The sequence below is a fragment of the Drosophila grimshawi genome, unplaced genomic scaffold (assembly GCF_018153295.1).
Source record: "Drosophila grimshawi isolate 15287-2541.00 unplaced genomic scaffold, ASM1815329v1 contig_848, whole genome shotgun sequence".
Classification (NCBI taxonomy): domain Eukaryota; kingdom Metazoa; phylum Arthropoda; class Insecta; order Diptera; family Drosophilidae; genus Drosophila; species Drosophila grimshawi.
This window is the reverse complement of record NW_025063692.1, coordinates 277,797-301,845: the sequence shown is the minus strand read 5'-3', so window position 1 is coordinate 301,845 and position 24,049 is coordinate 277,797. Positions and strand designations below refer to the sequence as shown.

The window sequence follows — 24,049 nt, the reverse complement described above, 5'->3', positions numbered from 1 at the left end:
CTTTAGTCTCCATTTATATGAATTGATAATTTTCTTTCAATATAACTAACAATCGTAAATTATATTTGATTAAATACTTATTCGAAATTTAGACTCAATAAATTAGGAGTCTCTGCTTTGGCTGATAAGTAATTGGTTTCTTAATCCGCTGTGCCATCTGCAGCTATTTTGTCAGCTGCTATTTATGTATTGTTAAACTAGGTGCTGGTATAAAATTCAAACAACAAAGCAAACAATCGAATAGAAATGTAAAAAAAGAACATATAAAAGTAGAAAACAGCGTTTCGCAACATATTTGGCAGTATATAAAAAAAACGTACAAAACCAAAACAATAAGTAAGCAAAAAGACAAGTCAAAGCGTGAACACTTCATTTTGGTACAGCTGCTGCCAGTAAATGTAAGAATAAGGAAAAAATTGTTGTCTTAGTTTTATTAAAATGAGTTTTTATTGAAAACCAGTGGCCAATCACAAAAGTTCAGTGCAACTGGGCAAGAATTTGTCAAAGGCAGTAGCAACAGCAACCGCAACCACGTTAGCACCAGCAGCAGCAACAACAGAAGAAATACCAACAGGAACAGCAGTAAAAAGCTCTGCCAATTTGTGTGTAAATTACAGTGTTGGGGTCATTGGGGGTGACGGTGAGTTAGACGAGTGGGGTGAGAGGGGAGTTGGTTTGGATGAACAGCATAAAAAAGTTGCCAACTATTTAGTTGCATAGCATAAAAACTTGGCAGACACACGAGCAGACTAAATTGCTTGAACCACGACGGCGACGGCGACGCCATAAAGCGTTCAACAGCAGCAACAACAGTAGCAATAGCAACTGCCACTAAATACAGGCAAACAAGGGGAGCAGAAGGAGGAGGAGGGGCTGTGCAGCAAAACTACGGCCACTGGGATGCTGCATTAATGCTGGCCAAAAATCTGTGCAGTTGCAGTTGAAGTTTTTGAAAATGCACAAAAAAGTACGACAAAATAAAATAAAATTATTTCGCGGACAAAGCAAAACTCCCTTTACTTGACACTATCCATCTCAGTCCCTCTCTGTCTCTCTTTCTCTCTGTCTCTATCTCTCTCTTTACATCCCTCCCTCTCTCTGCAACATTTGCCACAATAATGGCGCATTACAAGTGGAGAGCGTTGAGCTAGTTAGTTTGCTTGTCGCTTTCATCCTGGCTGTGGTCTTGTTAGCCTGCCTGGCAAGTTGGTTAAAAAGTTTTTGATGCAGTTGCTGTCCCACGGGTTGCCACCGGTGCAGAGGCACCAGGAAGGGGCGGAGAGTGCTAAGAGCGGATGGCCAACGACCTGTCGGTGAAAAGCACACAAGGCAAACGTGTTACTACTTTTTGCGGCGCTAGCGAAATGCTGTGCATGGCTGCTGTGGGGAGTCAAAGGATTTAATTAAATGCAATCATGTAATTATTTCTAAAAGTTTGGCAAACAAGACAAAATTATATTTAAAAAAAAAAAACAACAACGCACAGCATGAACAAACCCAATAATATCCATATTAAGCTCGATGATGACAATAATTAAGCCGAGAACAACTGAAACGTTAGTCAATTTCAAAATTCAGTTTGTAAAGAAGTTTAAAAATTTATTTTTTATGCCTAAACAAGACAATATTGAACATATATATTCTTGAATGACAGTTTTTCAATGTATAACATATACTATCTTAGGAATTAGTAAGGATACTTATAAATTAACTATAATTAAAAAGAATCAATAAAACGAATTTGGGGACTCTCTTTTATATACAATAAATGCAGTTATATTACAGGAAAATTAGAATTCTTTCAGGTTTTGGTACATGAAAGCTTACTTCTTCCTCAAATTAAAAGTTTTTAGCTGTCAAAGAACTTAATTTTATGGACAATTAGAATATATGTACATATATATATATATATACGAATCCATATGTATAAATATGTACTTTGTAAAAGAAGTCATTTTTTACCTGCTATGAAACTTTGGGACCGCTTTGCGTTTACAGTACCCAGCTTACTCTCTTTTTCCAAAGTCATACAAATTGTTTAAGCTTTATAATAAAAATCCTTCATATTAACATCAAACTTTCAACATGTGCATACATACATGCATGCAAACATTTATGCAAACATACATACAAACATATATACATATATATATGTATGTAACTACATTGTGGAAAAGAAGTTTACCCCATGTTCCGAGCTTGCAGGGAATCAGCAGCAGCAGCAGCTTAACAGGAAAATGTTGCTGTTGTTATGCTTATTTTTATTGTTTCAGCTGGTTTGCTTGGTCTGTGGATATGTGGCAAGCAGAAACAATGTGGCAACTCCCGCAGAACATCTTGTTGCATTTGCAATTTCCGGTGTTGCACACCAGCAGACCCAGCTTACGCACACACACACATATAAATATATATACGAGATATGTATAATACATAGATATGTATATATAAACACAGAAACCCATATACGCGGCATATTTTACTAAAAATGTGTCAACATACGACAAAGCAAAAGCAAACAACTCAAGTTTTTGTGCTGCGAAACAGAAATGCAAGAAACGTTGCAACAGCAACAACAACAACGACAACATCTTGTTTTAGTATTGCTGTTACTAGAACTCGACTGCCTCACCGATTGCCTGTCCCGTTGCCCTTCCCCTTCCTCATCCATTCGTCCTATTCGTATTTTCACATCTAATCCCTATGTCCGTGCTCATTCTCGTTCCCGTGGTCATTACAATGCAGCTACGAGCCAAGAAAACAGAACACAGCAACAACAATAACTCACTGGGACAACTGCACACACACACACAAACATACACATGGAGCACAACAGAGGAGTGTTAGTGACTGGAAAATGGATGGGTACAGGGTGGGGCAGCGAAAGAGGCAGTGGCGGCGGGAGAGTCACGTGCTTGAGCCATTTGTTTATGCCTCTTGCAACTTTTACTCCGCTCCCCATTTGCCCCTTCTGCGCTTTCCATAGCTGCAGCAGCTGGCTTCTTCGTTTGTTGCTCAGCTTTTACTTCTTAGTTTTCTCAGTCTCTTAGATTTGCTGCTTCTTTCTTCTTTCTCCTTTTTGCTGCCTCAGAGTTTTCAATTGCCGTTAGACAAAGCAGCCGCAACAACTGCAGCAACAAAGTGTGGATCAACACGCACTAACACACTCACACACCCACACACACACACACAACCAAGACTTTCCTAGGGATAGAGGAAAAAAAGGGTAGGTGGAGGCGATATGAGAATAAAGTCAAAAGCTGTTGGCTGGACGATTTGTCGACAACTTGAAGCCCATCCTCGGAGCTGCAGCTCAAAGCAAAGCAACAACTAAACTACACAAAGAATGCAAACAACAACCACAAAAAGAAAAAAAGAAAAATTATTCATAAAACAGCTACAATAACTGTTTGAGTCCAAGTAGAAACTGCAACAACTTTGCAAGGAGCCTTTAAAAAAAAGAAAACAAAACTTGGGGGCAGAACTTTACAGGTGTTTTCCACTAAAAACCTATGTACTACAATAAATTGAAGCGCAAATGCATCAGCGATGCCAACCATTTTCAAAAGACGTGTGAACTAAAGCATTTATTAGTTTTCAACTTTATTGGCATTATAAGTATTATTTCTCTTTGTGCCGAATACAATTGAAAGGCAAACGGCTTAACTAAAACTTAAGTCAATATCTTTTAAGCTGTTTCCATAAGGAAACTTAAACACAATTGCAATAAAAATTTAGTTAACTGACTAAAGAAGAAAATCACTTGCACATTAATCCCATTTATTTTTAATTTCAAATACTCCTTTAACTATAGAATTGTACTCAGTTAAAAGATCCCAGATGCAGCAGATGTCAGCTTCAACAATATAGATAGAACATACTTGGCTTTAATGTCGAACTTAACTTCTGCACGTATATTTTTTCACAGAGACATATATAAAAGAAGATACAAATATATAATGAGTGTAACTACGGTAAGATCTGGGTATGTCTGTGTGTATGTGTATCAAACTCCTGGCTTAAGTAAGCAATTAGTATTTGTCTTAATTGCTTTCCAACTTGTCACTTGTCACTCTCGAAACGACAGCGAGACATTGAAATATGTGCTTAAGTAGTGTTTGTGCACGCATGAATGAGAATTTGTAAATTTGATATCAAAGTTAACTCATAATCCCTGGCAAAGGCTAGACACATACAACATACATTAAAAATCGGTGAGTGTATGTTTATATATCTTCAAAAGAGTTCACTCTGAGAGGCAAATAGGAAGGAAATGTTTTGCTCCAGCTGTTGCTTGTTTTTGTTGTCGATGTTGATGTTGCTGTTGTTTATGATGCCGCTCTTAATTGAAACAATTTTCAGTCAACTTGAGCTGAACTTTACTCATTTGTACCCATACCAATGCTCAGCAGACAGCCAATGACATATACGCAGCACTCAGCTGCAGGATAAAGCCATAAACTTGTTAAATGGCTGGCATACAGCAAACAATTGCCAGTGAAGATACACACACACGCACACACACATTTGTATATATATATTTATATATATGTATATTTATACAGCGCGAAAGATAATAGCTGAGCCTGCTTGTGTCTTAAATGGTCGCCATCGACAAGGAAGATGACGTGTAAAACAATCGCGAATAGTTAATTTGTGTACAATGACAAACACACACACACAACGAGATAGACACAGATTGCAGCATTTAGCACCAAATAGCCCTTTTCCCACTGACTTTCTTAAATTTCGACTGTGAAAGACAAAATACGCGTCGTATACGCAATGTGGCAAAGTTTATGCGAAATTTATCTTAATTGCTTTCGCAATGCACGCATTGCTGCCACAGATAGTGTCTGCGCTTTTGTATATGTGTGTGTGCAACTGAAGCAATAAGACGCAGTTGCAGTCACTTGAGTTGCAATTGGAATTCAAGTCGAAAATTTGCTCTTAAGTATAAATTGAGAGTATAATTTTAAATACAAGCTTTAAATTCATTAAAATGCTAAGATTAAGCAATAAACTCAAATTTAAGTGCTGTAGAATCCGAAACTAAATTATAATAGACCTTATAATATTATTTATTACAAAGAGGCAACTTTCCACAATACAAATAACAATTGAATGGGTTAAAGCGTAACTAGCAACCGTATAAAATCTTTTTAATAAAGAAATGCCTTTAACAATTAACTAACTGCACTCGAAGATAGCTAGTTGACCTCTTACTCTGCAGAGTTATTGCAAGAGGACGTAAAATATGCCACGTCTGTTCTTCCCCATGGATTTTACTTGCATAAATCATTTTTGATTATGGCTGCCTTGAAGACGTTTAAATTACCTTAAACCTAGTGCCGCTGCACAGCTTGATTGCCGGCGATGTCCTTTATCGATTCGATCCTCTGTTGTTGCCGCATTGCCATATAAATACAAACAGACACACACACACATAACCACACACACACACACACACACGCGTATAGCACACGCGTATAGGTATTTCGATTAGTGTTTGGAATTTATCGAAGCTAAAGTGTACTCATTGGAGTTTCCATTAAAGTTATACACATCGATCAACCATATCGACTAATCAATTGAAATTCCCACATCCTTTGATGCCGTGTCCCTTCAGCGGCAAGACAACGCAGGGCATACTATGCGGCATGCTACAGACATAGACACATAAAAGAGAAAATAGAAAAGGAGCAGAAAAATCTACTTTAAGCCATCGGCGATTTCACAAAGCACATTTTACACTATTGAACAACATTGCCAGCTGTCTGCATTGTGCCAGCAGCTTTAGACGTTCCCATGCAGGCATCTCACAACAACTGCCCCCCCCCACGCTTGGGTGCTGTCCTTGTCTTGCCAGGCTCTGCCTTTAGCCGTACAGTTCTTCACACGCTGCTCCACGGGTCCTTGGCATTCTCTCCATGATGTGGCACAAATGGCAATGCGCTTAACGTGTTTCATGTTCCGTGTTTTGTGTTTTATGTTGTCGCTGTTGTTGGCTTTTCTCAATTGTTGTTGTTGCTGTCATTGTTGCTGTTGCTGCTGCTGCTGTTGCTGTCGTGCATTGTCGAGGCGCTGACACTGCAGCAATCGACGCGATGGCAGCAGCATGACAACAACAACATCAACAAAATCAACAACAACTACAACAACAGCAACAACAACTGCTGCCATGACGTTGTCTTTGGCACAGTGAACACACGTAGCAGAGCAGACACCTTGGCCCACGCACAGACAATTTATAAGGCCACAACAAATGTCTCCGGGGCTGTAAACTTTCCTTAAATCTTTGCAGCAATGTTTGTCAGGACGACGTAAGGACGACGAACGCGACGCGACACAACTGTGAAGGATTTTAAATGCCATCTGCATTGTTGTTTCTGATGGTGTTGTTGTTGCTCTTGCTATTGCTGTGGCTGCTGCACGTACGCTGCATATTTCCGTCAGCATGTCAGCTAACACACACACACATATATATATATATATATATATATATATATATATATATATATATATATATATATATATATATATATATAAATACATTAAAACACACACACACATATATTAAGCATGCTGCATTAAAAGTCGCCATTTGACACTCCGAAGTGTTGCTGCCTTCATAGAGCATCGAGCAGCATTTCATAAACTGAATGTGAATCCTGAGAAATATAATAAATACATATATATTTTTTTTTATAGTCTCACGTGCTGCCCATTTTTCCTCGCTGGCTTTCTTATATAATTACGTGAAATGTGTTTTTACATTGTGCTTTTTTTTGTTCGCTTTTCTTCAGGAGTAAAAAAATTTAAATAAATCCTTAGGCATTTGTCCGTTATGCGACAAAGTCTTGTTAAATACTCATTTTAATTGCCCCAAAAAGTGTGCTATGTGTGTGCTTATGTAAAAGCAAATTCCGCATTGGGTGTTTACATAAAGTATTTCCTGTTTATTTAATATTTAAATTCACCTTTATCGAAATTTGGCACAAGAGATGTTGCGGTTACATTGAAAACAGATGCGCACTTGTCTCTAGACGCCTGTATACAGCATGCGTGTATGTGCGTGTGTGTGTATGCGTGTCTAGCATTGGAGAAGCTGTCAGTGTCTTAGCGTTTCATGACAGCGATTTTCAACGTTTGCTGTCGTTGTTAGCATTTGTGCCATCAGCTGTTCGTTGTTCGCTTGCTGGCGTTGTCGTTGTCTCATTGTCGTTATTGTTGTTGTTGCTGCATTTTGTGCTTTCATTAAGTTAATCCAGACATGATCATGCATACATTTACCCAAGTCTTGAGTCTCAGAGTCATTCTTGCGCCTAGTGACGACGACCCTTCAACAGCAAAGCAACAAAACAACAAGAACACAAAAACACAAAAACACTTTCTTACGACTTTCTTGTCCATTGGCCTACCTGGTGGTCGCTACAAATGCCCCCAAACATAAATGTGATATATTTGTATATATATATATATATATATATATATATATATATATATATATATATATATATATATATATATATATATGTATGTGTTTGGATATATGTACAGAATGTATGTTCTTATGTCGACACGTGCCACCTGCCGCGTCCCAAGTCTTGACAAATTTTTTGTTATGTAAATTTGGAGCGGCTGCTGCTTTTGCCTTTGTTGTTTTACTTTTTGCTCGGCATTTGTGCACCTGTATCTGTGTGCTAGTAAAGAAGTTTGCATTGTTATTGCTGCTGATTTTGTTGTTGCTGTTGTTGTTGTTTTTGGCATTGTTTTAAGGTTGTACAAACAACAAAACATGTCTGACTGGGCATAATTTCAACAGCAGCGAGCACAGATTTTATTTGACTTTTACTTTGCGGAGACTTTTGAAACCCCATCCGAGAAAGGCAATCTGAAAAGATACCCAAGCATTATGCATTTGATGGATATGCTTTTTGATAGATGATGGCCAACGTTTTCTTTTTGTTCAACTTGTTGTTTTAGGTTCTTTTCAGATTTAATTTATATATTTATATTTGAAGGACCTTAAGCAGCGTATTCATTTTGATTTATGAGAATATATTTCTCTCGCTCTCTTCTCACTATCTCCATATATAATTATTTCTATATATATATATTCATATTTATATGGTATATAAGAGTATATTTGTGCAATATTTGAGTGGTTGTAAAATGTGATCAATTTAATTGGAATTTACTAGGTATACCAAAAGTTGAGATCTGTGCCTGTTGCAAATCTGTGAATGCGTTGCAATAAAGCGAAACGAAAGTTGCTCGTTGTGAGAAAAGTTCAACATCATTCAGCCCAAAGAGCACAAAATCAAATTTGCCAACTTTTCTATGAAATTTTTGTGGACGATGCAGCCGGCCGCATATAACGGGAAATTAATTGATACCTGGCCATGTTGGGAAGCCATTAAATTGACATAAAAAAGTTGCAGTCAAATTATTGATACAGCAAACATTGCAAGGGCAACAGGACCAGCAGGAGCTAGGTGTGTACAAGGAGGAGACATGCCTGGAAAAGTTAAAGGGAAAGTCAAACTCTGCAGAGATGTCTGTCATGTCCTGGACAGTTGTGCGAGTCATTCGACGAGATTAGACAACTAGACCCCCGTGAATACTAAGTGAATACGTGTTGCAGAAGTGTATTCATGTATTCTGTCCATTTAATGAATCATGTACATACATATACACATCAAAAATTTACACAAAAAGGGTATACAAATAATTAAAAATAAATTGCTTGTCAACGAAATCATTCAACTACAGATTTCAAAAAGACTTTCAGAGAAAAAGTGAGTCAATTCTGGCATGTTATTAATTGCTCGTATATACCTATCTTTTATAGCTTGTGCGAAAGCAATTTATAATATGTTTTTTCACTGCCATTAATGAGAAAATTAAAAAAAGAAAACACTTGTAGTCTGTGTGGAAATGGAAAAAATATTTTCTTTATGTAGCTTCGATATTGATGGTCAAGTCATTAATTTTTAATTGTTTTTGTTAATTTTATGCCGACAAATATTTTGTATGCTTTAAAGTTCGTCTATATTCTATAGACCATAAAATACAATATGAATTGTAACTCAACTCAAATCCCCATTCCCTTGTCTATGCTTGAAATCTGTGCGTAAGGCACTTCCACTGAAGGTGTCATAAATAATGATTGCAAATAATATGACCATATCAAATGTATAAAAAGCAAAACTGAAATTTCCCCCACATTATCTCACGCTCTCTGACAGCTACCCAACACCTCTCTCCCCATGACTTGAGACTCTCTCGTATTCAGCCATAAATAAAGACAATAAATATGATGATAATTAAGTGCGTCGCACATTCTCTCAATTTAGCCTTATTAACCCAAAAAAGGAAAAGAAAAAAAAAATGACACAGATATTAATTTCCCACACGAAGGGGTCGCAGTCATGATATACATACGTGCTGGTCCCACCAAAAGAGCCCTAGAAGACAACGCCAACAACAACGCCAACAACATCGACAACAACAAGGAGAAGAAGCATAAAGCCTAAACGTAAACGAGTAAATTGGCAGATTTAAGCAGTAAACACAAAAAGTGGGCAACAAAACAGGCCCCAAGCCAGACAGCCAGCTCATATGAGAATGCGCGCGTGTGTGTGTGTGTGTGTGTATGAGATATGAAAATATAAAGAAAAATGTCAACAATCTATTGACAGCTGAGACTGTAACTGATTGTGCGGCAGTTATGGCATTAAAGCAAAGCAGGGCACGTCGCAAACAAAGCCATAAGCATACGAGACACACACATACATACACATATACACTCACGCACACACACAGGGAAGCATAAATGCTTGTAATTTAGATGTCAATAATTTTGCAGTACATACTTTTAGGGGCGACAAATATTATTGCCTGCTCCACATGGAGTGCGCTCCTCCTGTGACTGCAACAACAACGGGCAAGCGACAGACCCCGTCCACAACACTAAAACATAGCGAAATGCTGCAAAATGTATAAGAAATATATAGCAATTATATTTACCCTCGTCCCATTTCTTTGGGGTAGTACAATTATGGTATATATATATATGCGATTATTTGTTAGAATTGAGAACAATTAATTCGCCAGCCCATTTTGTGATGCGAGTAGAGCACATGTCATTTTTCTTAATGTAAACCATTTTAGTTTTCATGTTTTTTTTAGCACGTCTATTACTACTTAAACACTGCTAAGTGTCCACATATGCTTTAAATCCCATGCACTCATCCAATCAATACACCAATTAGAAAATGTCAAAGTTGGGCAAATAATTATGGCTACACATATTCAGATTTATTTTTAAGGTATACCTTATTACTTAACCACAACTGCCTACGAAGTACCAATTTGAGCATAACTCACGCATAGGTGCCAATGTAGGACTCTCGACAGTTTAAAGAAACGCAAAGCAACAGTTATATTAACTAATTATGTGAAGACCACAACAAAGCATACGGACACATATTTGAAATTATGACCATTGGCACTGGGGCTGTCGTAAACAATTAAAATAATACTAAATATTGTGGTGAAGTGCGCATAAATACCACAGGCATATAGACATGGGTCATTGGCGTACACGAAAAGGATGGCAACGAGGCCGATGCCGATGACAATGCCAATGGCTAAGCGAAGGGCAAAATTAAAACCACAATTGAAGCCGGCCAAAATGGGGTACACTGCTCTGTACGGTTGTGGTCTGTAGTATCGTTCTTGACGCAAATAATGTGGTAAACCGCAAAAATTACACAAACGCAAAATTGCAGAGCATTAAACACACAATGAGAGATATATATGGAGAGGTAGGGAGAGAAAGAGAGAAAGAGAGAGTGGGGGCGAATTGTGTATTCTGTGCGTCTCTGAATGCTATTGCTGCTGCTGTTGTTTTTGTTGCTATTGTTGCTTGCTACTGCCCCATTGTTGCAAAGTGAAATGTGCCAAAGTGAATAATTTCTTTTTAATTTCTACTTAAGTGCTTTTTAAATGATTCACAAAAAGGAGTGCAACAACACAAACGAACCATGGCAACACGTCATTTTAATGCTGGTGTTAAAAAACCAAAAACGATAAACAAAAATGGAAAACAAAAAAAATTGAAAATTCCGTCCGAATGAAAGCTGGAATTGAGACTGCAAAGTAGAAGTGGAGGGGAGTCGCAGTAGAAATAGGCATCGCATTCCCTGTCACAGTTTTAGCCAAGAGCGTTGCCTAATGCGTAAGTTGTTTTTGATGTTGTTGTTGGGTTAGCTCGTTGCTGTTGTTGTTGTTCTTGTTGCTTTGAGCTGTCAGTTTGCTTTAGTAATCGACTTATTCATAGCCTACAAGCGATTCAATTGCTGGGCGGGTGTTACGGGTTCATTTTGGGGTTGGGCTTGGGCTACAGCTTCGGCTTCGGAGCTGAGCAGCTGAATTGTGCTGCAAGAGTTTGGGGTGGGATGGGGCAGAAGAGGGGCAGGGGGGCAGTCACAGCTTGGCTCGCCAGTGATTGCGATTTCGCATTCTCTTTGTTTTTTCTGTTTTGGTGTGCGAGCAAAGGACGACTGCGATGTCAGGATCTGTCATTACCGTTATTTATGGGGCGCATTTTAAAACACATCAAATGGGAGCAGCGCCACTGTGGAACTGTAGAACTGTAGAGCTGTGTAGCGGTGGAGCACCCCAAACATACACAATGTTCAACCTCATCAATGCGGAGCTGGCGAAAAATGGCAACCAGAAAAACAGGAAAAAACAGGGAACATTCGCATTGACAGCTGAGCCTTGCCGGGGCTTTCGGTATGCCATTCAGCCAAGGACATCATTTGACAGTAACAGACAGACAGACAGGGGAACAATGGGCGGAGAAGGAGGCTGCGTGAAAGCATAAAAGTAGATGAGATTGCTTGTTGAACAGCCCAACAATACACTGAGCGGTAAGTCTCCTTAACATATCAAAGGGATAACAAATATATTTTTGATCGAATAAAATAAAACTGGCAAACTTTAAACATACTATAATTTTTGCTTAGTCCATCATATTTAGAAATTGCAATAATTATTTTACATTATTCGAAAATAATCAATTTATTTTTGTATTTCTGTATTTCTGTATTTTTGTATTCTTTTTTTTTTCAGATAACTTATTTATGACAGTTGAGTTAACGAGTGATATTTGTTAATTCTGATGAATTTAAAGTTGAAACGTGAAAGTGAAAGCGCCTTAGAGTGTCCAATATTGCAATTTAATTTTATTTAATATGATGATGTGTTGGCCACAAACTCAATGTGACTCCCAAGTGCTTGACTCGATTAAGCAGCATGAAACCGTCAAACCATCAAACCCGAACCCTGAATACCGAATTCCTTATGCCGATCGGGCGACCCATTGACCAAGTTAAGAAATCCGCTGTGTCCTACACATACAGGCATAGATATGTATGTATATATATATGTACTATATGTATACATATGTATATGTATATATACATACATATATAATGTGTATTTATATATGTATAAGGATTATTCGTTTGTGTTGAGTTATGCAAACTGTGGTAACTGTTTGCTGTGGCGTATTTCATTTCCAGCAGCCACTTCAAATGCGGTTGGCGGCATTTGGGCCGCGGAATCAAGCGCCAAGAGACCTCATAAAAACGACTAACGGCACACAGCACACCAACACATATTAAAATGTGGCTTAATAGCACACACACACACATATACACTCGCACTCATAGCGAGACAGAGTCGCAACGGGTTCAAAGCTTCGTTAAAAAATAAATAAATAAAAAAACTGAAAAAAAAAGAAGTAGGAAGACTAGAGGAAGGGGAAATTGAGAGCGAGCGCCCAACAAACGAAAATGTTTCGCTCCATTTTTTGCAATTTTGTTGTTTTTTAAAACTTTTTTTTGAGTTTTTTCTCTTCTCTTTCTGGTCTTTGCGAATTGGTACCATGCCATGGAGGGATATGCTGGGATATATGCACGATTGCATAATTTGAATCCTAGCCTGGCCGCCATGTGTCAAAGTTGAAACAACTTCCAGACGGTGGCAAAGCCAAAGCCCCATCAGAACTGCTAGCCAACAACTGCATCAGGCATTATAGGCATTCACCCTCGCCTCCTCCCATATCCCATATCAGCTAACTCCCATCAGCCAACTCTCTCTTGCTCTCTTGCCCCATCTCGGATCTCGCATTTTGCAGTATTTGCCCTCGCAGTCGGACACAGTGCAACGGCAACAGTTCATTAATCTATTTACAAGTTCACGCAGGCAGTTCGCATAATCAATCAATAGGGGGCGCGTGGACTATGGGCGTGGCTTGGCGTTGACTAATGGCGAGCTTGTACCGGCTGTGGCTGCTGCGGCTGTTGTGGTAGTCGACTCTCTCGACCAACAGTCCCCAGTTTTTTGCGGCTTTCTTTGGCCTTGCCAAAAGGCTTTTAATCGTCAAAACTGTTAAGCAAGTGATTTAACGCCCACACTATGTACATAATCTGAACAACATTTTTCAACACAACTTGCAATCGGAATATCTAGCAAGTGGCACATACGGCACATGCTTTATGAGCCGAAAGGAATTTAGTAAGCAACTTATAGATGATATGATATGATATGATTAAAGAGTTGCGCTGATGAAAGATGTTATTGGTGATTTAATTAAGGAATTGTTGTGGACTACAAATGAGAATTAAACATTACAATTTAGTAGAAGCATGAGTACTATCCAGAAACGTAGAGTTCATCTACAGTTCTATGACTATCGATTGTGATTGTCATCCGAATCTTGGTGGGCCTTAGAGTTCTGTTTTGGTCATCAAACTGTCAGAGTCACCAGTTATCTCAGTGTCCTTTTCAGATTCTTCCTGAGTTGGGGCTGCCTGCTGACCATGACAGCGACAATGGCACTTTCGCACCTTTGACTCTGGCTCGTTCTGTTGCTGCTGCTGCTGTTCTTGCTGCTGATGTTTTTTTCTTAGGCGATTGCGCAGACGCACCTCGGGATGACCGCAGCAATGCTCGCACTCATCGTCCGAGGATGAAGAGCTCTCGCCGAAGACGTGCGGCTTACGGTAAATGCAACAGCATTTCGATTTGCGACGATTGAGGAATTCGTTGTCGATAACACCCTCCGAAAATGTCACGCGTCGCGGTTTCCTGTCCAAGGACAACAATACCAACAAATGCACACCCGAATCGTTGGTTCTTTCCTCTGTGGCTGCTACGCTAGCCACAGACACAGACCCAGACCCAGAACCAGATCCAGTGCCACATGCAGACCCACAGACCGTTGTAATTTCCGGCATATTGACAATGATGGTAGTTGAACTGTCACTCTCGATACTTATCGGTTGGCTGGCTTGCTGATCTTCCATACTGCAGATTTGTGAAGATTTATGGTAAATTGATGAAAGTTATTGAGAATTGTGGGAATTCGTCAAGAATTGTGTGTCAAAATTGTGCAAAAGTCAAATGTTAACTGACTTTTAGATTTTCCAAAAATAGATTTGTTTCACAATCTATAGATTTCGAAACCTATTCAAAGCTGTTTCTAAGATTTGGAATTTACTTCAAATTTTGATTCTCGATTTTACATTTTCTAAATTTCCAAAAATTTCACGAATTTGAATTCATATTGTGAGATGTTTTAAATTTCGATGCAACTTGTACTTATTTGTCGCCAAATGAATGATGACGTCATCCTCAGGCAAAAGTCAAATGCACTTTAGCCAGGGAATAGGATAAGTAGTGGAATTGTAAATAGGGGCAGGAGTGTGCAGGGAATAGTGGACGTCCACACAGTTTGCTGACCTTTGCCAAAGAGCAGCTTAGCCGCAGTCATTTAGCTGCCAAAAATTTGCGCACGATTTACGTCAATTGGGCGGCAGCCAGCCACGTCTGCCAGATAGCCACGCCCACCAGCCCACAATGTTTACCTAAAATGCATTTGACTGCTACGCCCTGGCCCCCTCTTAACTTTAGCTGCTGCAGCTCGCCACGTTACTCGTTACTCAGTGAGCCCTTTTCCATTTAACATATTCCCCCTCTTTTCCCTTATTGTCCCGTCAGTTTTCGGATCGGTTTTCGTTTCATTTTCAGTGTTTTTCTCTATTTTTATTTTCGCGTCGCAAATAAATGTTGAAAATAATATTAGAGAGTTGCGTGGAGGGGGCGTGTGGTGCAGTGTCGTGCAGTGTGGTGCCGCTTGGGGTTAAGGAACTTTGTGCAAGCGATTTTGAAAACATTTTTTAACATCTTCTTTTCTGTCAGGCTTTGCGGGTCTTCTTTTTCAGCCGTTGTCGCCTCTGCCTCACGTATTTAATTTCTTCTCTACATTTATCTGGTTTTAGGAGCAGCAAAAATTATGTTTGCAGTTGGGCCACAGTTGGGCTGTGGCTTTGCACCGAATGAAGGGGAAGGGTAATAAAAATAAAGTCGCTGCCACACTTTACCACACTCTCCCTCCCCCGCAACCCATCAGCTAATGCAGTCTGCCATCGACCCTGTTATGTCATTGGGCTTTTTTCCTGTTTATTACAGTATTTTTTGTGAGCTGTTTAACTCTATACAACATGAAAAGAAGAGCATGTGACTTTGGTTCAAGTTCAAACTCAAACAGAAAACTGAATGTTTCAGTGCAACGTTAAAATTTTAGCAAATATATATATTCGGTTTATCTGAATAAAGTTAGTCAGCGCTTAAGCCTGCTTATATACAAAATACTTTAAAATATAATCACAAAGTGTACGATTGAAAACTTAATTCTTATGAGAATACTCAAAAATAACATTATTCATCAAGGAATAATTATCATAAATAATTTGGAAAAAAAGCATGTGTTAAGTATACTTAAAAGGGACTTAAGTATACTTGTAACTTGTCAAGTGGAGGCTGCAGAGAAGGTTGTGGATACTTGTTCGTAAGGAGACCAATGATTTCACTGTTCGTAAACAGGTCGGTGTATAAAACTATTTGCAGGTCATAAACCTAAACGTTTAGTAACTCGTAAAGTGCATTAAAATTTGCGAAAGACACCCACCAAAACAAAAAAGAAAACAATAAATAAAAAATATAAGGTGTCCATGGCCATGAGCTATTGAGCCTGATGAGTCTGTGGGTCATAACTTCTTTCACAGCCATTGAAATTTCATCTAAAATTCATTACGCATGCGGTCCACCGTAAGCAGCAGGTTGGGCAACTCCAACTCCAACTCAAACACGAACTCGACACGTAACGACTCAACGTAATGAGGCGCGTGTCTCGTCTTTCTGCGCCCGAGCTCAGCTGAGTTGAGCTGTGCCACATACCAGGTATGTCCCAATGGATACACACATAGCGCGACGACAGCCACAGCATCAGCTTCGGCAATGACTGCAGCTCCTCAGTTGCCAGACTCAGTAGATGCCTGTTGGCGATGCGGCACACTGTGGCAGTCTCAGGCTCAGAACTTTTCCCACACTTTCACCTCCAACTCAGCCTCCACCTCAACCTCTTTATCGTTGTCGAAGTTGTCTTTGGGGAATAAGATGAATTACATGCTACTTCAGGCAGCTGGCAGCTTAGAACGACGAACGTACTTGATGCCTTGTTCGGTTCGGGCCGATCCGGTTTTGGCAGTAGCCACGGATAGACATGTAGATAAGATGTTGCGTATACGCACAAAAAAAGGTTCCAGAAACTAAATCCCCAAGCAAATAGTTTTGTTGCAAGCAACAGCGCACAGCGGGCCGGCGAACGAGAGAGGGACCCAGGATGGGGCAAGGAAGGTAAGACTGTGCGGGAAATCAACCGCACGGAAATCATGTCTACGCATCATTCTTTGTACGCTATTACTTTACCAGCAGTCAGGCAAATCCCCCTGCCCCTGCACACTCTCCCGCCCCCCACCCCCATCCCTCTCGCACCCCTCCATAACGTAACTTTCTCTCATTTTTATATTTCGTTTTTCTTTTCTTATTTTTCTTATTTCTTATTTTTTTTTGCAATTTTTGTATTGTGTTTCGTTTACCGCACTTGTGTGAATTTGCGTGGCTGTGTGGAAATGTGTGATAAGCAGTTTCCGCTGGGGAATAGACCAACCAACCAACCATTCCAAAAAAAGGAGCAAAACAAAAAAAATCCATGCCGCAAAGTGAATACAGTAGTTCTTGGTCCAGGCTTGCCTTTCCTTTCCATTCTATGCCTTTTGTGTGCCTGTCGCCTTGCTTTGCTTTGCTTTGCTTTCGTTTCGTTTCCATTCCATTTTATACAGGAGGCCATTTTGCTATTCATTGGCGTCGAACTGGCGTGTCGAGTAGGAGGATCCTGATGCCGCCAGGAAATACGAAAGAAATACAAAAATACAGTTAACCAACCAGCCAACCAAGCAACCAACTAAACAACCTACAAACCAAACCAACTAACCAACCAACGGCACAAGGAAACTGTGGCTACTAATGCAAATAGAATGGCAAATGTTTCGGAAATATTTGACAGATAAAATTGATAAAGGCATTCCCCATTCTCCTCATCGCATATCCCATCTCAATTGCCTTTCATGCCTGTTTGTCCGTTCCGTTTCCATTGTGCAAAACAAATCGGAACGGAAAACTATTTGATGGCATTTGCACCCCTTCCAACAAAGTGTGAAGCAGCAATAAAATATTACAAAAAGACAGAAAAATAAATACTATAAAATACATATTCATGCGATATATTCACACTTAGATTTGGTATAAACTCAAGGGCATTCGCAAGCGAGTCAATTGCAATTGTGCAGAATATTTGAATGGGATACACTAATCTGAGAATTATACACAAAATATATCATCAATAGAATCAATAGAAATATTTTCAACTCTTAGACTTGGCTAAATGAAATTTGTAAACATATGAGTATATATACATATGTATGTAAGTTTCTTTATGACTTTATTATATATATATAAATAAATATGAATATACATATGAATGATATGGCTGCTAATAGGGATAAATGTTGTATATATGTGCGAGCAAGTAATCAAGTTTAGTCGATTATGTTTGGGCTTAGTTCTGCTACTTAGTTGATTTTAGTGCTGGGCTTAAGTAATCGATATAAATATCCGAACCAGTTGAAAAATACTTGCATTGGGTAATTTAATTTGCTTTGAACACTGGCTAAAAAGAATGCATTGTGCAAAATGTAACATAAAATTCCATTACAATTATCAACATTTTATTTAACTCGAATTATTTGAAAGTAGACAAAACGAGCTAAGAGGCGTCTTCCCCATCAACCATTGCCCAACCCATTCAAACCCTTCCCTACCGCTTTGATGCGGGCGAGGCGTGGCGACGCGATGCGACGTGGCAAATGTATCATAAATTTTCATGTTGCTCTAAAAATACGAATTGCGATTTTCTATTGTGTTTCGCGAGGCGAGTCGAGTCGAGTTGAGTCGAGTCGAGTCGAGTCGAGTGGAGAGCAGGGTTGAGAGAGGTTGGAGGTGGATGGTGTTGGTGATTGTAGCGTGAAGTGGACTGAACACAGCGGCATGAAACTGGCATGAAATGCGAAGCCCAAGACAGAACCCGTTCCGAACTGAAGTAGCAGTAACTGTAGTTTCTGTTGCTGTTGTTGCTGCTGAGCCAGCAATTTGTGTGTCCAGCCATAAAGCAACAGCAGCGGGGAAAAAAAACCTAAATAAAAAAACTGCAATACAATTTCATTTTATGCAAGAAACAAGGACTGGGCAGGAACTGGAGTGAAGAGAAACAGTGCGATGGAGGAGGAGGGCCTCGAACGAGCTGGCAGGCAGGCAGCAACATCTTTATGGTGAAAAATTTTAAATTCCCATTAGAATTGCGCTCGGCTTTTCTGGGTTGGAAGTCCTTCTGCTCCCAGCCCTGCTTGCCTTGGAGGTAAGTTTGGCATGAGATGAAATGAAACCAAACCAAGCCAAACTCGGGAACAGCCACAGTCAAGAGAAGCGAACGGGGGACAGCTCATTTTGGGGTGCTGGTAGAGGGCTGTCAGTAAGTAGGTAAGTGTATGTTATATACACACATATAGAGAGACACACAGACAGGCAGACAGACACACATAAATAAGTAAATAAATAAATAACTAGAAGCTCGCAAGGATATGAAAGCTATAAAAACATGAAGTGCGCTGCTCAAATTAGATATTCAAAAATGGCAGCAGTAGAAAGAAAGAAAGCTACAAATTAAAGACAAAGCCAAAGCCAAAAACAGCCGCGGCAAGCGGCACAAACTGATTGAAGCACTGTTTGAAGTTGCAGCTATACGTGTGTGGAGTTCAGAGATTGACTTCAAAGTGTTTCGAGTAATGCAGTCATTATTAGTTTAGTCCTCAACAAAATGTGTGCTCAACAATATAATATTTTCATATGGTATCCATGCTAAGAGCTAAAGTTGATTTTAGCTCTGTTTATATGTTCAAATTCTTTTTTACTTTTGGTTCCCAGTAATAGTAATAATAATGTTGGCTTCCCGGTTCGATTACTAGTACGGCTTTCAGCTTTTTCTGATGTTTTCTAATCAATTTCAGGTGTCGTTTCCGATATTCGCCTCATTAATTACCAACTTCTGTTTTGCTTCTTAAAGGCCTCTTGCAATTAAGTAAGTAAAAGTACTTGTGGCAAGCTTGAATGGTCACTCATCTTCAGTTCACTGTTCCCGGAGCGGTGGCAGACAGAGGCAGGCAATTGAAATGTGGAGGAAAGTGCCTGCGCAATCCTTAAAATAAATGACTTCTCTTTCCGTTGTAGAGTTACGAGAGGGGTGGATGCAACTGAGTGTTGGTGCTGATGCTGCCCGCTTAAACTTCTACATTCACCTTTTCATTTCTGTTTTTTTCTAGTTTCCTTCTTGCTTTCGAGTTGCTGCCTTCATTTTTGGTGGAAACGAAGTTTACGCGTGCTGATGGTGCGGGTGATGGTAATGGCAGTCAGTCATCGAGTCAGTCAGTCATTCGGGCAGGCAAAGTCAGTTGTGGAGCAGCAACAGAAGCAACCCTCACAGCAGATGTCTACACTAAACAAAAGTCCAACATCAAAATTACAAAAACAATAAAAATATAGCCAATACAAATATCCAAAAATTAGTGTAAAAAGTTTGCAATTCTTACTCTAAACATGTTTCTCGACGTTGAATTTATCGAAATAATTCCTTAGCAAGCAATATTAGTTTTAGCTAAATTCTCAATTTACTTTTTTTTCAAATGTAGATTCATGTGTGATGAATGCAAGCGGAAGCTGCAGTGGCAGCTGCAGCTGCTGCGTAAGATGCAGACTGCATGGGAGGCAGCTTCCTGCGTCAGTCCCTTGGCAGTAAGAACTGCTCCGCAGCTGAGCTCTCACAGCAGTCACAGTCGCAGTTACAGTCGCAGTCTCAGTTGCAGCCTCAGTGCTTAACCTCTCAGCAATTACACAGAAATGCGAAATGTGTAATGTGAAATGCTTTGCCAAACACACGCTATGTGCTATGTGTAGTGGCTGCACTTTGGCAGCTGCTAATGCGCCAAGCATTGCAGATAGCAAATAAGTAAAAACCAGGGTAAAGGAAGCCGCACAGCAATCAACGTGCAACGTGCAACGACCTGTTCAGCAAATGCTCCTTGGCTTTTCCGTTCGGTTTCTTTTCGTTTCGTTCCGTTCGGATTCGTCTGGATTCGTTTGGTTTGCGTTTTGGTTTGGATTGGTTTGGCTTTGCTTCGATTCTTTCACTTCGCATCATAATTTATGGCCAGTTAATAACTGGCTTGTTCACATTACTTTGGCTGAATGCAATCCACCCCATACTAGAGTCTGGTATGCGGCTCTCTAAATATTCGCTTATAGATTTTTACTGGTCTTTTAATTAGCGCCATTGCCAAAGCCGCACACTTGAGCTAGCTCTGTGCGAAACCATTGCCGAACACCAAAGCACTATTTTTCTTCTTGGTTTTCTTTTTTCTGAAATCCAATTTTGGCAAATGAATAAAATTTTGATAATGGACGGCACTGCACTTGAGTCGAGTTGCCAACTGAAATCATCGGAACTGGCAAAATTGCCAATCAATTCACTCGTCTGCAAAAAAAAAGGGACACTTTGAGTGCCTAGGGGTGGGGGGAGGGAATGTACCACTACTTCTCTAATCTGGCAATCAATTAAAGTGGCCTCACAGTTCGCATTTGTAGATGTTTGTACCACGCCGTGTCAAAACTTGATGCTTTAAGCGAACACGTTTAAATTGAGTCAATTACATTTATTATTACAACCAAAACGAGGCAACTTTTCAATAATTCTCAAGAGCGGAATTAAAAATAATAACAGAAAATATAATTATTATTTCCATTTTAAAGTTATATTTTGTCAAATTCAAGCATTGGTCTGGTAATATCTAGAGTAATCCAAGTGATTTCTTTCCGAAAGTCTGTCAAAGTTAGGAATGAGACTAAAGACTAAAGTCCTTATTTCCAAACTTCATTTAATAGTGTTCTTGTTGCACATATGTACATATCATCATTAAGAAACTTAGTTGAGACTTTAGCAAATCATTCAGAAAAGTCACTATTAAGATTTTCACGAAATTTTCAATTACTCTGCAAAGGTTGACATCTGCATGGCTCGTTTCGGTTTGTGAGCCATGTCGTAATCCAATTGGCTTCCGTTTCCATGGTATTTCCATGACGCACAAACATCCATCAGCAGCCAACACCAACAACATTGCCACAGCACCACAACACCACCCCATCAACCCACCAGCTCGACGCCCAGCACCATCCGCTGTCAATTCAGATTCAGATAAATGATGTTGCTAGCAGTTCGCTGAAATGCTGCATGCATTTGCGTTCTTGTTGCATTGCAGGCTTCTGCCTTTTTTACCTTCTACTATTTTAATTTTCTTTTTACAGAAGCAGCAGCAACAGCAGCAGTTGATAAAATGGAAAACGTTTCTCTGTCTCAGGCAAATCAAAAAATTAAATAATATCGCACATTTGCTTTGCGGAAATCAATTCCATTTCTTATTCAACGCATTGATTAATGCAGCCAACCGACGCAATGTTGCAAGTGCAACGCCAACACCAACGCTGCAGAGCAATGCAAAATGCAAAATGCAAAGTGCAAAATGAAACTGACAGCCAGCGACGCACATGCACTTGGACATGAAAATGAAAATGGATGCACAAGTGGAGGTGAAGCTCTTGTTGGACCTAGTATTGGAGGTGGCGTTGGAGTTGTATGTGAAAATGATTGTGCGCGACTGACAACGACGACAATGGCGGCCACTTGACACGTACTTAAACGTGAACACACTCACACACACACACACACACACGATGTGGTTGGGATAGCAACTGCTCTTCGGCTTTTGCGGTCACTTTAATTGGAGCCGTTGCCAAAATCTAAAATATCCAACAATATTTACTTGCACCAACATAGATTGCGTGTGTGTGTGTCTGTGTGTGTTTTTGTTCAGGTACAAGTATTGTTGCTTTTCGCAAATTGATTAAATAGTCAACTGCTGTTGCAATTGCAAAGCCAACTTTTGAATATGCAATATTTGTTGCATACTCTTGAGCGCATCGCTTTGCCAATTGCATTATAGCACTCTACAGATTTGAATAATATTGACAATTTCAGCTTAAACAATTTAAAATTTGATAAATTCCTGCTCACGAACTCTTCAAATATGTGTTATGAAGAAGTTATATACTCGTAGTCTACAATCACGAAATCAAAAGTTAACAAAAGTAAATATATGGAAAATTTTAACCTAAACTTGATTGATATAATATTAAATATTTAAAACCAGAAAGACAAATTTTATTTCTTTAAATGATACAAAATGAATATTTACTAGCTTGAGTGAAGACAATCGATATTTAAGTTGCTGCGATTGATTTCGTATTGCTGCCTGATTTAGTTCACTGATTTACTGAACACAGATATACATATATACCCACCCACACACACATATACGCCCAAATTTATATACTTGAAGATCGAGCGATAAAATGGAGCAGCAAAGGTTGAATGCGAACAACCAAACCCAAACTAGATAAGTATAGCTCATTAACAATGTGAGTTGCATATTAAATAAAGCAATTGGAGCTGCTGCTGCTCCTGCTTCTGCTCTGTTGTTGTTGCTCATGTGGCTGTTGCTATTGTTGATTGCTGCTCTGCAATTGTTGTTGGGGCAATGCGAGAGCAATATTCAAGATTGGGTCGCTGCGACTTCAACATATTTCTTTGCAATTGAGTGCGCACAAAATATTTGGCTGCCTCCAACAAAACTTCGTTGCCATTTGCATCAAACCACCATTTCCATCCCCTTTCGCCTATACTTCCCTATCGTCAGTCTTTGTGGGTGTTGCTGTTGCTGTTGCTGTTGGTGCTCATCGAGTGCCAAGTTTTAAATTACACGCCTCGTCTGTCATAGGCGCTGTATACCAAACTTTACAAACTAAATAACGTTGCTGATCGACTAACAGTTACCCTGCACATGAATACATTCGATTTAAATTCAATTTATTAGCCTCTAATTGTAATAACAAAAAAATATATATAGGTTAATGATAATTTTTGGCAGAACGTTGAATAACATACAAATAAATCAATTAAAATAACTCCTTAATAATTGCAACATTCACTTCTCTTTGTATCTTATTTTCTTTTAAGTCCCGCAATAATAAATAAATAAAATAAAATATATATCACACATTAAATTGTATTTGTCTTCAACTTATATTGTCTCAGCCAGGCTAAAAATCATATCTAATACATATATAAAATACATAAGTATTCAGCAACCTTTGACAACTTTATGTCGGTCTTTTTGGCAGGTTATAACAAATAGTCGTATATAGCTTGACGTATGCTACATATGTATGTTTTTCACATGCATGAAGGACATTGAGGCATAACACTTTTGCAACGGAGTTCAATCTGTCTTGTCACTGTGCCTGCTTATCCTATTTTGCTGGCTCTTCTTTCTTTTTTTTTGTTGCTGCAATATTTTTGCAACTGTCCATTTACTTCTTAATTTTGTTGTATAGCTCCAATACGAATCGCATA

At 39.2% G+C, this 24,049-nt stretch overlaps 1 protein-coding gene across 1 annotated transcript; it reads right to left on the bottom strand.

Annotated features, from left to right (window-relative positions):
- Positions 1 to 13,641: 13,641 nt before the first annotated feature.
- Positions 13,642 to 14,440, bottom strand: LOC6569435 (E3 ubiquitin-protein ligase PPP1R11). The gene has a single exon (XM_001995435.3). The coding sequence runs from the start codon at positions 14,379 to 14,381 to the stop codon at positions 13,803 to 13,805; it is 579 nt and encodes a 192-aa protein (XP_001995471.2). The 5' UTR covers positions 14,382 to 14,440; the 3' UTR covers positions 13,642 to 13,802.
- Positions 14,441 to 24,049: the final 9,609 nt, after the last annotated feature.